Genomic DNA, 14,612 nt, shown 5'->3' with positions numbered 1-14,612 from the left:
TTCGATCCTCCCGCTCAGATTGAGGGAGGATTTTAGGGAATATTCTACATTTATTTAAAAGATATCATTTATTTACATGATAATAGCTTTTACTATAATTATCTTTGATTGATTGAATTGTCATATTTGTATCTTTGTATTTATTGTATTTCCATTCTTTATATTGTAATATTATAGTGAAGGTAATATAAATATATGAAACCCACTTAGTTGGGTCCTTCCACTAAAACCTTTCAATTGATATACACCTTCTTTTATTTCCCCTAGGAACGTAAGTTACAATTCTTTTCTGAGAAAAAATTTGATTAAACATTTGATTTAACATGGTATATACGATTAAACATTTGATTAAGCACAATCCTAAGGCATACAAAAGAAGCAATAGTCCACATACGTTAAATGCTCAAGAAACGTTTGGTGTGTACGAGGTGTTGGCATTAAATTCAACAACGTACTTCAATGCACATGTGAAAAGTACAAAGCCATAAAGTTTTGGAGGATTGGAGCATAATTTAAAGGTCGGCACTAAGAGCCCGTTTGGACATAAGTTTTTTTTTTTACTTTTTTCGAAATTAGTGTTCGATCATGAAATTTTCAATTTTCACTTAAAGATGAATTTTGAAATTTTTCGAAAATGTGAAGAACACAAAAAAATTATTTTTCAAAATTTTCACTCAAATCACTCACGAAAATTCAAAAACAACCCAAAATTATATTCATGTCCAAACACAACTCTAATTTTCAAATATCATTTTCACTTGAAATAAAATTTCACTTTTTTTGGAATTCTACAATTCTTATGTCCAAACGCCCACTAAGAATGTTCAACCCCAAAAACGAAACGATAAACACTTAGGGCTCGTTTGGTGTAAGAGATAAGGGATCATTAATCCGGAATTAAATTTGAGAAAAGTTTATCTCATATTTGGTTGGGATAAAATCGTGGTATAACTGATCCTGGGATTGTAATATTTTTTTGTCCCTATGCAATGGTGGGATAACTAATTCCGGAATAACTAATCATGGGATAACTTGTTTCCCAACCAAACAACCCCTTACTATTATTAATTAACACGAGTGTTTACACAAAGCCAAGCAATTTAATATTGGTGGAGTATTTAACAATTAAAGCTAAGTGAGACTATATGTTACTTAACCATAGTTAAGTGAGACTTAGCTGATGCATATCCAATGATTGAATCTGGTCGATTGAAGTATTATAGGACTCAATAAAAACAATTGAGAGTTGCGATGTATAAAGGATTAGAAGAAGTTGTTTTGCATGGAGAAACTACTCCTTCGTCTCAAGGAAAGAGAATTATTCTACCGTCAAGCTTCACAGGTGGTGCACGATACATGCTTCAAAATTATCAAGATACTATGGCGATATGCAAATGGGCTTGGTACCCTGATCTTTTTATCACTTTCACTTGCAATCCGAAGTGCCTGAGATTCTAAGACATGTAACGAGTAGGGGTTAAATCCTGAGGATCGTCCAAACATCTTAAGTGGGGTATTTAAAATCAAATTGGATCTCTTGATAAAGGACTTGCGAGACAATAAAGTGTTTGGAGCAGTAAAATCAGGTATGAATATAAACTTTTGAAGTAATAATTTAAATAATATGCCTGATTTTGCCTGGAATAATTTTTCAATATAGATTGAAAACTATTTATTTATCCAATAAATTTATTTTGCTTCTTCGTGCGGTGATTTATACAATTGAGTTCCAAAAGCGAGGGTTGCCTCATGCTCATATATTGCTCTTTCTTCATGAGCATAACAAATATCCAACTACTGTTGATATTGATCAAATAATAACAGCAGAAATTCCAAATGAAGCAGTTGATCCTCATTATTATAGGGCCGTGAAAAGTTTCATGATGCACGACTCATGTGGTTCTGCCAGAAAATCTTCCCCTTGCATGCAGAATGGGAGATGTACAAAGTGCTTTCCAAAAAAGTTTACTGAGCCAACCACAATTGATGAAGATGATTATCCTATTTATAGGAGAAAGGATAATGGAAGAACTATCAAGAAGGATGGTATTGACTTGGACAACAGGTATGTGGTGCCACACAATCGTTTCTTATTATTGAAATATGGTGCTCACATCAATGTGGAGTGGTGCAATCAATCGAGATCAATTAAGTACTTATTTCAATATGTTAACAAAGGAAATGATCGTGCCACTGCTGCTTTTTCTAGAAGTGTGCAAGAGGAGGGTTCATCGGTTGTTGATGAAATTAATATGTACTATCATTGTCGATACATATCACCTTGTGAAGCTGCTTGGAGAATATTCAAGTTTCCTATTCACTATAGACAACCTTCAGTGGAAAGACTATCATTTCATCTTCCAAATGAACAACATGTCATATTCTCTGATGATGATCAGATTGATGATGTTGCCAATAGACCCACTGTAAGGGAATCGATGTTTTTAAGTTGGTTCGAGACAAATAAAACATCTTCTGAAACAAGAGAATTAACTTAGCAGAATTTGCCCTTACTTGTGGAAACCAAAGTTGAAAAGATGGGAGAGAAAAAAACTTCTGCATTTTCAATTGGAAGGATTTTCTTTGTTCCGCCTGGAACTGGCTAGCTATACTACCTCTGGTTGTTGTTGAATGTCATTAAAGGTCCAAAATGTTATGAAGATGTTAAAAGAATCAACAATCATGATCATCTTACATTTAGAGAAGCATGTTATGCACTTGGTTTAATTGACGATGACAAAGAATATGTGGATTGCATAAAGGAGGCAAGTAGCTGGGGTATGCCATCGTATCTTAAGAAATTATTTTCTATGTTGTTGTTATCGAATTCGATGTCACGACCAGAAAATATTTGGCAAGCAACATAGAAATTATTATCAGAAGATACCCTCCATGAAGAAAGAGTCTTACTGGCCAATCCAGGTATGTCCAAACTTATATTTGCAGTTATGATTTTTTTACATAATTTCAGTATGTATACGAGGATATAAATAGATTATTCAGCCGTATATAACAAAAATATATACTTATAAAGAGGAAATATTATTTCCATCTAGACAATGTGTTTGTCAGTTCTCACCATGCACCATAATGCACAAAAATTGCATCCACCTGCATGAATTAAAAAAAAATGCTTGCACTTATAGTAAAAAAAACTAGTGACATGAGTTACTGGACTTATATTTGGATTTAATTATACTAAAATGACTAATGACGTGAAATTGTTTACACATTTCAGTTTATAGAGAGAGTACTAAAGGTTTATCTAATTATGTTATTAAGCATGTTAATAAATACCCGTTTGTAGATTTAGTGTAATATAGCCACTATTCTCTAGATATCCCATTTAGTATAATATAAGCACTTTAAAAATGGTCATGGTAGAACATATATAGAGTACTTAAGGCTGTCTTTTTACTAGCTACGACTTTCATTGTTTACAGTTTAAACTCATAAACTCATTTGCAGTCATGTCCCAAACTTGCACTTTGGAGTATAGAATTTATGTGGTTTTATTGTTCCTTAATCTAAAGTACATGCACATGCTTTAAATCATTTGCAGGAGAGAGAAATGCTAAAAATTGTCTTACTTCATAATGATAGTCAGTTAAATTAGATAGTACAGTATGCCTTTAACTATACAGTTAATTGAATGAGCAGGTATAGAATATATCATTCATAAGTGTAAACCATAACTACAACTAACCATAACTTCAATAAAAATTAACATGGATTTTTTGTGAATAATCATATAATATCTTTTATGTATTATAGCTATTCAAGTTCCACAATATTTATGTTCTTTCAGAGGCGGAGCTAACAGATGATGAATTGAAAAATTGTTGCTTACAAAAGTTGGAAATTTTTTTGAAAGGTTGCGGAAGAAGTTTTCAGGATTTTCCAATAATGCCAAAACCTCTTTACAGTGAGGGAGAAGGTGACCATAGCAATAGATTAATCCATGATGAATTGTGTTACAATAGATGCTCAATGTTAGAGGAACATCAACAATTATTAAGGAATTTGACGGCTGAACAAAAGTCAGTTTATGAGAAAATTATGGCAGCAGTGATTGAGGCCAAAGGTGGATTGTTCTTTTCATATGGTTATGAAGGAATTGACAAGACATTTATTTGGAAGACTCTATCTTCAGGTATATGATCTCGAGGAGATATTGTGTTAACTGTTGCATCAAGTGGGATTGCATCTCTTTTGTTACCGGGAGGTCGAACAGTGCATTCGAGATTTGCAATTCCTCTCAATCCAATTGAAGATTCAACATGCAATATAAAGCAAGGTAGTCCTTTAGCAAAATTGATCGTTAAGGCAAAGTTGATTATTTGGGATGAGGCACCGATGATGCATAGATACTGTTTCGAAGCTCTTGATCAAACTCTTAGAGATATTCTTAGATTTAAAGACACATCCAGTCTAGATCGACCATTTGGAGGTAAAACAGTTGTTCTTGGTGGTGACTTCAGAGAAATTTTGCCAGTCATTACAAAAGGTACTCGGCAAGATATTGTTAATGCTTCTCTAAACTCTTCATATTTATGGCCCCACTGTGAAATCTTAAAACTAACAAGGAATATGAGATTGCAAGGAAATCAGTTAGGGCCACATTTAGATGAGTTAAAAGAATTTTCAGACTGGATTTTGGCAATTGGTGACGGAAGAATTGGAAGTTCTACTGATGGAATTAAAAAGGTTCGAATCCCCGATGATCTTCTCATACATAATTGTGATGATCCAATATCTGCAATTGTAGAAAGTACTTATCCTGATTTCTTTAAACATTACAATGACATGATTACCTCCAAAGAAGAGCAATTCTCGCTCCGACTCTTGACATGGTGGAATCTATCAATGAGTATATGGTTTCACTCAATCATAATCCTGAGAAGACATATTTGAGTTATGATACGATTTGTATGTCTGATCATGCTTTTACAGCTTTGGACCACGTACATACACTAGAATTGCTAAATAGTATTAAATGTTCTGGAGTTCCAAATCACTCCATTACTCTAAAGGTTGGTGTTCCTGTGATGTTACTGAAAAAAATAGATCAGTCATCGGGATTATGCAATGGTACAAGATTGATCATCACAAAACTTGAAAATCGAGTTATTGAAGCCAAGGTTTTATCAGGTAATATGGCTGGAGAAAAAGTATTTTTTCCAAGAATGACGTTGACTCCATCTGATGCGAGAATACTTTTTAAGTTCCAGCGACGATAATTTCCAATTGTGGTGTCTTTTGCCATGACAATTAATAAAAGTCAAGGCCAGTCATTGTCTCATGTTGGGTTATTTTTGAAGAAATCAGTGTTTACATATGGACAATTGTATGTTGCTCTTTCACGGGTGACAAGTAGAAAAGGGTTAAAGATTTTAGTTTATGATGATGATGGACAAATAACAGATGAAGCTAGAAATACAGTGTACAAAAAAGTTTTTCGTAATTTAATTTAATACGTTATTAAATGATTTATCATTTAATTATTATGTATTGTTATTGTCTTCTGATCCTTTGGTCTTATGTATAATTTTTTTAGTTAATATTTTTAATTTGGTATAACTATGTTATGTGGCAGTTCACCAGAGGTTTATCACTACAAAGGGTGATAAGCTTGCTCAAGGAGTCACCGGTTTGATTCAGTCGCATATTAGTCCTCCGTCGTTTTTGTGGCATAATCCACAAAGTTCCAAGCTTTTTGATGTAGAGTTGATTAGTCAAAGTTTCATTCCGAGGGATTTTGGGATAGCTGTGGATAACACTGCCATTTCAGGGGTTTCTGCAATTTTTGATATTGGGAATAGATTAGGGTAGGCTACCAGTCTTTTTGATGTCGAGTTGCCAAGTCAGAATTTCATTCCAAGGGATTTTGGGATCAGTGTTGAAAACTCTGCAATTACAGGGGTTTCATCAATTTTTTATATTGGGAACAGATTGAGTTCCCAGTTGGTATTCTATTGTTTATATCCATTTGAAATATATCATTATTGTTTAAGTTCTCACCTCAGCATAATCAACCCTTCCACCGGCTTCATCTATGGTTTGAATAGCTGAATTTATCAGCTCTTCGCAGTTGACCTGTCCCTTTTCTGCCTCAACTTTGGCTTTAGACATTGTTAGGATAATAGACAAAGCCTGTGGAATGGTAGAAAGAGTAAAAAGTTTCAATTACCATAAACGCCAGACAATAATAAAGAGAGAGCCTTAGCTGGAAATCAGTTTTTGCATATGCATTGCCCTGTACATTTTGATTCTGAATAAGCTAATGTTTGCCATAATTCATGTTCCTTCATCATTGCCTCAACACAGAGGACAACTTTTGGAAAATGCACTGCAATATGTCATGAGCATTTGCTAGAAAAACGTTCCTTTAAGCACATGCTTCATATCAAGCAAATTGTATAGCATCATTATTTTTCGTGGAACATTCATATCAAACAAATTGTATAGTATAATTATTTTAATGGAACATTTATTAGGACATGGAATGAAAGTTTTACTGGAGTCTTAAAATATTTTGAATGTTTGGTTGTAAAGATGGTATTAACACTAACATATTAAACTTTACGGTGTAGATCGTTCTTTTTTATTATCCAAGCATCGCACGGGTACTAATGCTAGTTATTAATTAACACGAGTGTTTACACAAAGCCAAGCAATTTAATATTGGTGGACTATTTAATATTTAAAGCTAAGTGAGACTATATGTTACTTAACCATAGTTAAGTGATAAATAAATATATAAAAGATATATTTTTTATCTTTATTAGTTTGGCATAAACACCATGTGTGAAACCTTATGAATATTTCGCATATTGTTTATTCAAAGTCTGATCGAGAAAAAATTGTATTTCCTTTTGTAAGATGAATGACAAAGATAATTTTGGAATAAAAGATTATGGCTGAATTTCTTACATAAAGAACAATAAAGCGTAAATAAGGCAATTGCATTGTAATCAATCAGAGATTCACTTTATTGAATTGGTACAAAATTTGACAAAGGATCATATCTTATAATTTGATTCCGCATTGCACTTTTTTGGAAAAGATCATAATTAAAAAGGGAAAAAGTAAATGAAGAAAATGTTGAAAGAATTTCTCCTTTAATTTAGGCTTATTAGTCATGTAACTTCAATCTCATTATTTCCTTAACTTTATCACAATCATATTTTTCTTTATATATTATCTCTAATAAAGGAATAAAATCTTTAAAAAAACATGTTTCTTAATTATTTTCTTTACTTTCCTTCTCTCTAATTTTATCCTTTAGAATTCAAAAATGATGATGGGGCCAGGCAAGCTTATAAATATGGATACCAAACGGCCACATGAATTTAACTTATGCACATTTTTTCTGTTTTGTTTTCTGATTTTTTAGGTGACTCTCTAACTACACTTTTGGAGAAAAAATGGCGAAATCCCCAGAAACTGAGCACCCAATCAAATCCTTTGGATGGGCTGCCTATGACACATCTGGTGTTCTTTCTCCTTTCAACTTTTCAAGAAGGTATGGTGCTTTGACACACAAACAAAAACAATAAGAGAAAATTTGGAAAAATAAAATCTAGGCCTTTTGCTTTTTACTATATACAAAGAGTATACATTTCCTTTATTTTTTTGGTTTACTTGGAGTGTATTCGTGAATAGGATTAAGGATACATTTACAGTTTAGGTAGAGTTATGACCCTCCTTTTTTCTTTTTAATTACGTTGGTGTTAAAGTCGATTAGCGCACCTCGATTAATTCAATGGGCACAATATTAGTTACCACTCGGTTCGTTTCGACATATGAGAAAAAATCACCTAGTGTTTTCTTTGTCTTTATTAAATTTTGAAATCTCGGTGGAGTTATAACTATATATTGTGACTAAACTCCAGTTTTATTGATCATAGTGTTTTTAAATGCTCATAATATTCTTTTTGTTCTTTTTTGTTCATTTCTGGGTGCAGGGCTACAGGGGAGAATGATGTGCAGTTCAAAGTGCTGTATTGTGGAATTTGTCACTCAGATCTTCATATGCTCAAGAATGAGTGGGGCAATTCCAAGTATCCTATTGTGCCCGGGTAAAATTCGATTTTGTCCTCATTTTCCTCTCATATACTTGAAAAAATTTAAGAGAAATGTACACTTTTGCCGCTCTTAAAAATAATAATCGACAAAATGTATAATTTATATATATATATATATATATATATATATATATATATTGTATAATATTTGNATATATAATTAGTTGTGGCGACCGATCAATATTGTATTTTGCCCAAATTTTAAGCTATGAAGATTTTGTGTGAGAAAGGAAACTTTTTGATAGGATTTTCTTTCATTGTTTGGTTTGTGAGCAAAAAAGGAAAGAAAACAATATCGTATGAGATCACTTACTTTCTTCCCTTTTGGTTTGAAACCATATATTTGATTCAAACCATATTTTTATTCCTATCTAAACAAACTTGATAGTACGTGATTAACATTTTTCTCCTATTTATTCCCTTAGTTTAATTGACTTTTTGCATTTGTTTATGGTCCACAATATTTAATTTTTTTCAGATATCACGAATTAATTAATATTTTTTCTTTTTTTCAAAAGTTATCCTTGGAATAAATAGTATTAGAATATTTGTTCTATTTTCAATAAATAAATTTTTTCTCGTGATACAAGAGAATATAGTTCAAAAATTACTTTAAATCGCGTTATTTAAATTTCTAGCTCTGCCATTGACAAAATAAGTGTCTAGTCTTGTAAATCCTTCAAGAAGTTATAAGGTTACCATTTTAAGGAGAAAGTGCAAGTATGGGCACAAAAGTACATCACTATAACATCAACTCACATTTGTGAGGCTGTGAGCCCTACAATAAAAGCGTGCTCTACTACAAATCTTAGTGGTGTCACTAATCTTATCCTATGGTCCCAGCATTTTTTTCGAGATAGTGATGAATTTCACATTTTTTAGTACAAATATTCCGATGCCCCACTTGTGTGAATACCCTGAATCGTTATTGTAGTACAAACACCTTACTAGTAAACCTGTCAGTTGAGTAAGGAAGGCCCATGTTTGGGCCGAGTTGGCCCGGTAAAGCCTCGAACCGGAACCGGCAAGACTCACCTTGGTTGGATTAGGATTGGCCGTCCAAGGGTGATCTGCACAAATAGAACACTTCGGTGCTACTATTGATCTTTAGCCCCACTTGTCCAGCTTCAAGTTTAACAAGTATTGCCCCTCGCTTGCCCCATGAGCAACACTTTTGACTTTTGCTTTAAAGGTTTTCACATGGGGTAAGCAGCTGTAAAAAAAAAAATCAAGACCATCAATTTTCAATATTATTGGGTGCAATTTTTTGTCCGATAGACACATTAGCTCTTTACCCGATCATTACTCATAAGATTGTCTGGGGTGTCAAATGGGCGGGTTGGATCGATTTTGGGCGGGTCAAAATAGGTTGAGTCAATAATTGGGTGGTCAAATGACCCACCCAAAAGTTACTTGGGCTGAGATGGGCTAAAATTTGGGTCATACTCCATTCCGTCCAAATCTTATCAAGCTTTACTAGAAATCAGCCCAACTTTAAACGGGCGGGTCAATAGCTAGCCTAACTTTGACGGGTTGGGCGGGTCATTTGGGCGGCCAAATTTGATAGCCCTAAGATTGTCTATCCACCTTTAGAAGGAAATGTAGACTTTAACATGATGTTTAAAACTGAAGATATTGACTATATTGCATCTTACTTTTGTTGCACAGGCACGAGATTGTGGGCGTGGTAACTGAGGTAGGTAGCAACGTCGAGAAAGTTAAAATTGGTGACAAAGTAGGTGTTGGGGTACTTGTCGGATCGTGTCAAAAATGTGAAAATTGTACCAATGACCTCGAACAATATTGTCCTAGCCACATTGCCACATATAGTACAACTTACTATGATGGAACCACAACATATGGAGGTTACTCAAATCTCATGGTTACTGATCAGCATTTCGTGGTTCGTTGGCCGGAGAATTTGCCAGCGGAAGCTGCTCCGTTGTTATGTGCTGGAATTACAACATATAGTCCTTTGAAATATTTTGGACTTGACAAGCCTGGATTGAACATTGGTGTTGTCGGACTTGGTGGACTTGGTCATATGGCTGTGAAATTTGCTAAGGCTTTTGGTTGTAAGGTTACTGTGATCAGTACTTCGGTTAATAAGAAGGATGAAGCTATTGAACGTCTTGGTGCTGATTCTTTCTTGCTCAGTCGTGATCCTGAACAATTGCAGGTAAATATTCTATTTTGTACTTGAAATTCTATTCTCTTGGTTTCAATTTGTATGATGAGGTAGTTTCCCGGCACACAGTTTAATAAAAACAATAAGAGGCATAAATTTCTTGTTTTAAAACTTTAAGGGTTAAAAGCTTTGTGAGTTCATGACATTTGTGTAGCTATAGAATCTTTTCATTAAGGGTAAAATGGTAAAAATAAAAATTTATAAGTTAAATTATTTCTAAATATAAAAATATGTTAATCTTTTTGAAACACACTAATAAGGAAAATGTATCGTACAAATTGAAGCATAGGAAATATAAGATCATATATGGATCGAGCCTAATAGTGTTTCGCGGGTCAACATTAAAAAAATGATTTTCTTATACTTTGATATATTATTGTATTATGCAACCCTAATTATCGCAAATATTTTGATGGATTAACTTATTGGGAGTTTGGATAAAAAAATTGTAAAATCTCAAAAAAAAAAGAGTATATTTTTCTTAAGTGAGAATGAGTGTTGTGTTTGGACATGAATACAATTTTGAATTATTTTTAAATTTTTGTGAGTTATCTTAAGTGAAATTTTTTGAAAAATAGCTTTTTGGAGTTATTCAAATTTTCGAAAAATTTCAAAATTTATCTTCAAGTAAAAATTGAAATTTTACGGCCAAACACTGATTTCAAAAAAAGTAAAAAAAAAATTATGTCCAAAATAGCTCGCCAATAAATTTATACATCATACAACTCGCCAAAGTCTGGACTAGTCAGACGAGTTATATTTTCATAAGTTAAATTTGACACTCATATCTATGGTTATTATTTATGCTTTGAATCTGTATAGGCTGCAGCAAGCACATTGGATGGAATAATAGACACAGTTTCAGCAGACCATCCTATTCTTCCATTGCTCAATATACTAAAACCTCATGGAAAGCTTGTAGTGGTTGGTGCACCACCAAAACCACTTGAGTTGCCAGTTTTTCCCATAATTATGGGTAAAGTATCTTAATATCAAACTTTCTTTTCTTTTTATTTCCTTAAAATTAAGAAGGGGAGCCTTGGCGTAACTGGTAATGTTGTTGCCATGTGACCAGGAGGTCACGGGTTCGAGCCGTGAAAACAGCCTCTTACATAAATGTAGGGTAAGGCATGCGTGCAATAGACCCTTGTGGTCTGACCCTTTCTCGGACCCCGCGCATAGCGGTAGCTTAGTGCACCAGGCTGCCCTTCATTAAATTGAAGTTCTAATAATTTTTAAAAAAAATAACAGGGAGGAAAATAGTTGGAGGAAGTATTATTGGAGGAATGAAAGAGACACAAGAGATGCTTGATTTTGCAGCAAAGCATAATATAATACCAGATGTTGAGATTGTTGCAATGGATTATGTGAACACTGCCTTGGAACGACTTCTCAAATCGGATGTCAAGTATCGTTTTGCGCTTGATGTTGGGGAAACATTGAAAGCTGATTAAGAGTAATTAGCGTGCGAGCAAGCTGGTCCGAACACTATTAAGAAATAAAGTATTTTATATTTTGCGAGAAACTTGAAGAGTTTATTTATGGTTTATTTAGTAGATTTTGGCGATTATGTAGTATTGCATATCTCATATCTGTCTTTTCCCCTTAATCCTTGAATTATATATGTGTCATTTGCCAGACTGTTGATGGCTGAAATTTGACTTCTGTGTTGTGGTTTTACCTCGAACTATGATAATGGTATACCTGGGGTCTTTCTAACAACCACATACGTACCCATGATTTACCCATACCTTATTGTCATACTCCCTCCGGTGGTCCAAAATAAGTGATTTTTTGGCCTTTTTCTCGTGGTCCAAAATAAGTAATTTTTCCACATTTCAAGAATGAATTAATTATTTTTTTTACTACATTGTCCTTGAAATAAATGGTGTTGGAATATGTGTTAGGAGTGTTTATGTGAGATAGTAAAGGTTAATATGGTCAATTCCATTGCTAATTAATGCTAAAAGGTGAATTTCTTAATTTGTGTGAAAGCATCCAAAAAATCACTTATTTTGGACCGTAGGGAGTATTAATTTTATTTATTAATTTGAAATAAGGATAATACGGTACACGAAGCATCTTGCATTTATACAGGGTCCGAAGAAGGGCCTCGATGCAAGCATCAATGGCTGATTCAATGTATTTGTTAATTTACTATTTTTTTAAAAAGTATATATAGAATAACCATGACTAATCAATAAGATATAAATGATACTCCCTCGCGTCTACTTTAATTGATTTTTTAGTTGTTTTGAACACATATTAAGAAATTCACCTTTTAGCATTCGTTAACAATGAAATTAACCATATTAACCTTAATTTGTTCATTGAAAATAAAAAATCAATCAAAATAGACCGGAGGGAGTATGTTATATATTGATTCGGTTAGTACTGTAAGAACTAAGTGTGAACTAAGTTTTTTTCTATATAAAGCACGAGTCTCCCAAGAGATGCAGGACCAAAATTGATGGCAAACCATTGTCGTTGTATTAACTTTCATCAAACCTGGTAGTTGAACCCTTATTGCAAGCATTTACTACATTTCTCTAAATCAACTACTTTTACACTCAAAAATAAATTCATTTAGCCCCATATTCCCAACTAGTACTATAAATATATTGGCTTTGTCTATGCGTTTGCTCAGTCTCATTTTCTAGTCATTCTTAGTTTGATAATTTATAGCTAGCTAGCTATCTTTTTAGTTATATTGTTGAATTAAGTGAAATGGCAAAAAACCCAGAAGAAGAGCATCCAGTGAAGGCTTTTGGATTTGCAGCTAGAGACACTTCTGGAATTCTTTCTCCTTTCAACTTTTCAAGAAGGTAATCATTTTAAGTTACATAAAACGTTAACGTAATTATATTTTACACTATCGATGTAGTTTGGCCTCATTTGTTTGTACTTAAGGGAGGTCTGAATCTTAATCATCCAAATCTCAGACATTAAGTGCGTTTGTTTTTAAAGTCTGAATCTTAATTATCCAGATCTTAATCATTAAGTGTGTTTGTTTTTTTCACTTAACAACCACTTAATTAGTCTGAATATGTCTGTATGATAAGATCTGTAACAGAGACTTAATTTCATTAAGATGCTATCACATATTCATTATTAACTGCCGCCGCCGCCTACCATTATCAACTACCACCATGTCACCACCACCACCCTACTCAGCCGCCGCCACCACCACCACCATCATCCCCAATCATAGCCGCCACTATTATCGGCCATCACCATCCACCATCCCACCACTCCGACCACCATCATTCTCACTCACAGTCAACACTTATCCAGCTCAACTACCACAACCAACCACCCCATCACCATTAACAACCACAGCAGGCACCGCCTATCATTATAACCTACCACCACCTTCCCCAATCATAAATCACCATCCGCCATTATTAACTATCACCACCCACCACCACCATCATCAATCATAATTGCCACCACTACCAATCACTACTAGCTACTAGCATGAACCACCATCATCAACCAAAACTACCACCAACCACCGCCTTTAGTCGGCATTCACTCGTTAGCCTTCACCACCACCAACTATCATATTTTACAAAACTATATATTTTATTGATAGAATATTAGATTTTTTTCAAATAAAGATAATTTTATGTATTCAGATGTTAAAAATCAAACAGTCTTAATTTTTAGTATTCAGATCTTAATACACATCTTAATATATTCAGATGTGTATTCAGATTCAGATGTCTTAATCTTAATACACATCTTGATATTCAGACGTGTATTCAGATTCAGACGTCTTAATCTTAAAAAAAACAAATGAGAACCTATTCTAGTAGGTTAATAGTTACTATTTTACATGATCAGTGTAGTTACATAGAATGAATTAGGGTGTTTAAGTCGGAAAATTATAGTGAGTACATATATAGAAAATTATATTATGTATATAAGTCAAATATTACTTTTTGTAAATATATACTAATAGATTGTGAACACTCTTTACAAAATTCTTGGCTCCGCTACTAGTTATATATCACTAAATGGGGATCATAGAAATTTACATGTGATTATGTAAGTGATTTAATCATATAAATATTTTTTACGTTGTTACTACATAAAAGTTTTAAACTTTTTCCTTTTTTCCTCTTTAGAAAAATGGTTTCATGTATATGAAAAACCTTTTTGAATGGTGCAGGGCCACTGGGGAGAAAGATGTGCAATTCAAAGTCTTGTATTGTGGAATTTGCCATACAGATATTCACTTTATCAAGAATGAATGGGGAGTCACCAGATATCCCGTTGTACCTGGGTAATATTTTTCTTCAAGTATATTTTCCACTTACCCCCCCCCCCCCCCC

At 33.6% G+C, this 14,612-nt stretch overlaps 3 protein-coding genes across 4 annotated transcripts in view; all 3 read left to right on the top strand.

Annotated features, from left to right (window-relative positions):
• The first annotated feature begins 1,251 nt into the window (after positions 1–1,251).
• On the top strand, positions 1,252–5,832 carry LOC109208909. The gene is made up of 6 exons (XM_019372067.1): positions 1,252–1,442; positions 1,661–2,426; positions 3,775–4,153; positions 4,235–4,870; positions 4,954–5,151; positions 5,597–5,832. The coding sequence occupies exons 1-6, from the start codon at positions 1,252–1,254 to the stop codon at positions 5,830–5,832; spliced, it is 2,406 nt and encodes an 801-aa protein (XP_019227612.1).
• Positions 5,833–7,306: 1,474 nt separating this feature from the next.
• LOC109208906 (8-hydroxygeraniol dehydrogenase-like) lies at positions 7,307–11,997 on the top strand. Of its 2 annotated transcripts, XM_019372063.1 has the most exons (5): positions 7,307–7,525; positions 7,968–8,081; positions 9,756–10,266; positions 11,098–11,251; positions 11,527–11,997. In XM_019372063.1, the coding sequence occupies exons 1-5, from the start codon at positions 7,428–7,430 to the stop codon at positions 11,727–11,729; spliced, it is 1,080 nt and encodes a 359-aa protein (XP_019227608.1). In that variant the 5' UTR covers positions 7,307–7,427; the 3' UTR covers positions 11,730–11,997. The 2 variants fall into 2 exon arrangements, with proteins under 2 accessions (XP_019227608.1, XP_019227609.1); XM_019372064.1 differs by lacking the exons at positions 7,307–7,525; positions 7,968–8,081 and adding an exon at positions 9,036–9,292.
• A 906-nt stretch (positions 11,998–12,903) lies between these two features.
• The window catches only part of LOC109208905 (8-hydroxygeraniol dehydrogenase-like), a 4,939-nt gene continuing 3,230 nt past the window's right edge, over positions 12,904–14,612 (top strand). Inside the window, exons 1-2 of the mRNA XM_019372062.1 lie at positions 12,904–13,100; positions 14,450–14,563. Of these exons, the coding sequence (XP_019227607.1) occupies positions 13,003–13,100; positions 14,450–14,563 (212 nt within the window). The 5' untranslated portion in view covers positions 12,904–13,002. The remainder of the gene's footprint in view (positions 13,101–14,449; positions 14,564–14,612) is intronic.

This window comes from Nicotiana attenuata, unplaced genomic scaffold (assembly GCF_001879085.1).
Source record: "Nicotiana attenuata strain UT unplaced genomic scaffold, NIATTr2, whole genome shotgun sequence".
Lineage (NCBI taxonomy): Eukaryota > Viridiplantae > Streptophyta > Magnoliopsida > Solanales > Solanaceae > Nicotiana > Nicotiana attenuata.
The sequence above is the reverse complement of the archived record's forward strand: the minus strand, read 5'-3'. Positions and strand labels throughout refer to the sequence as shown.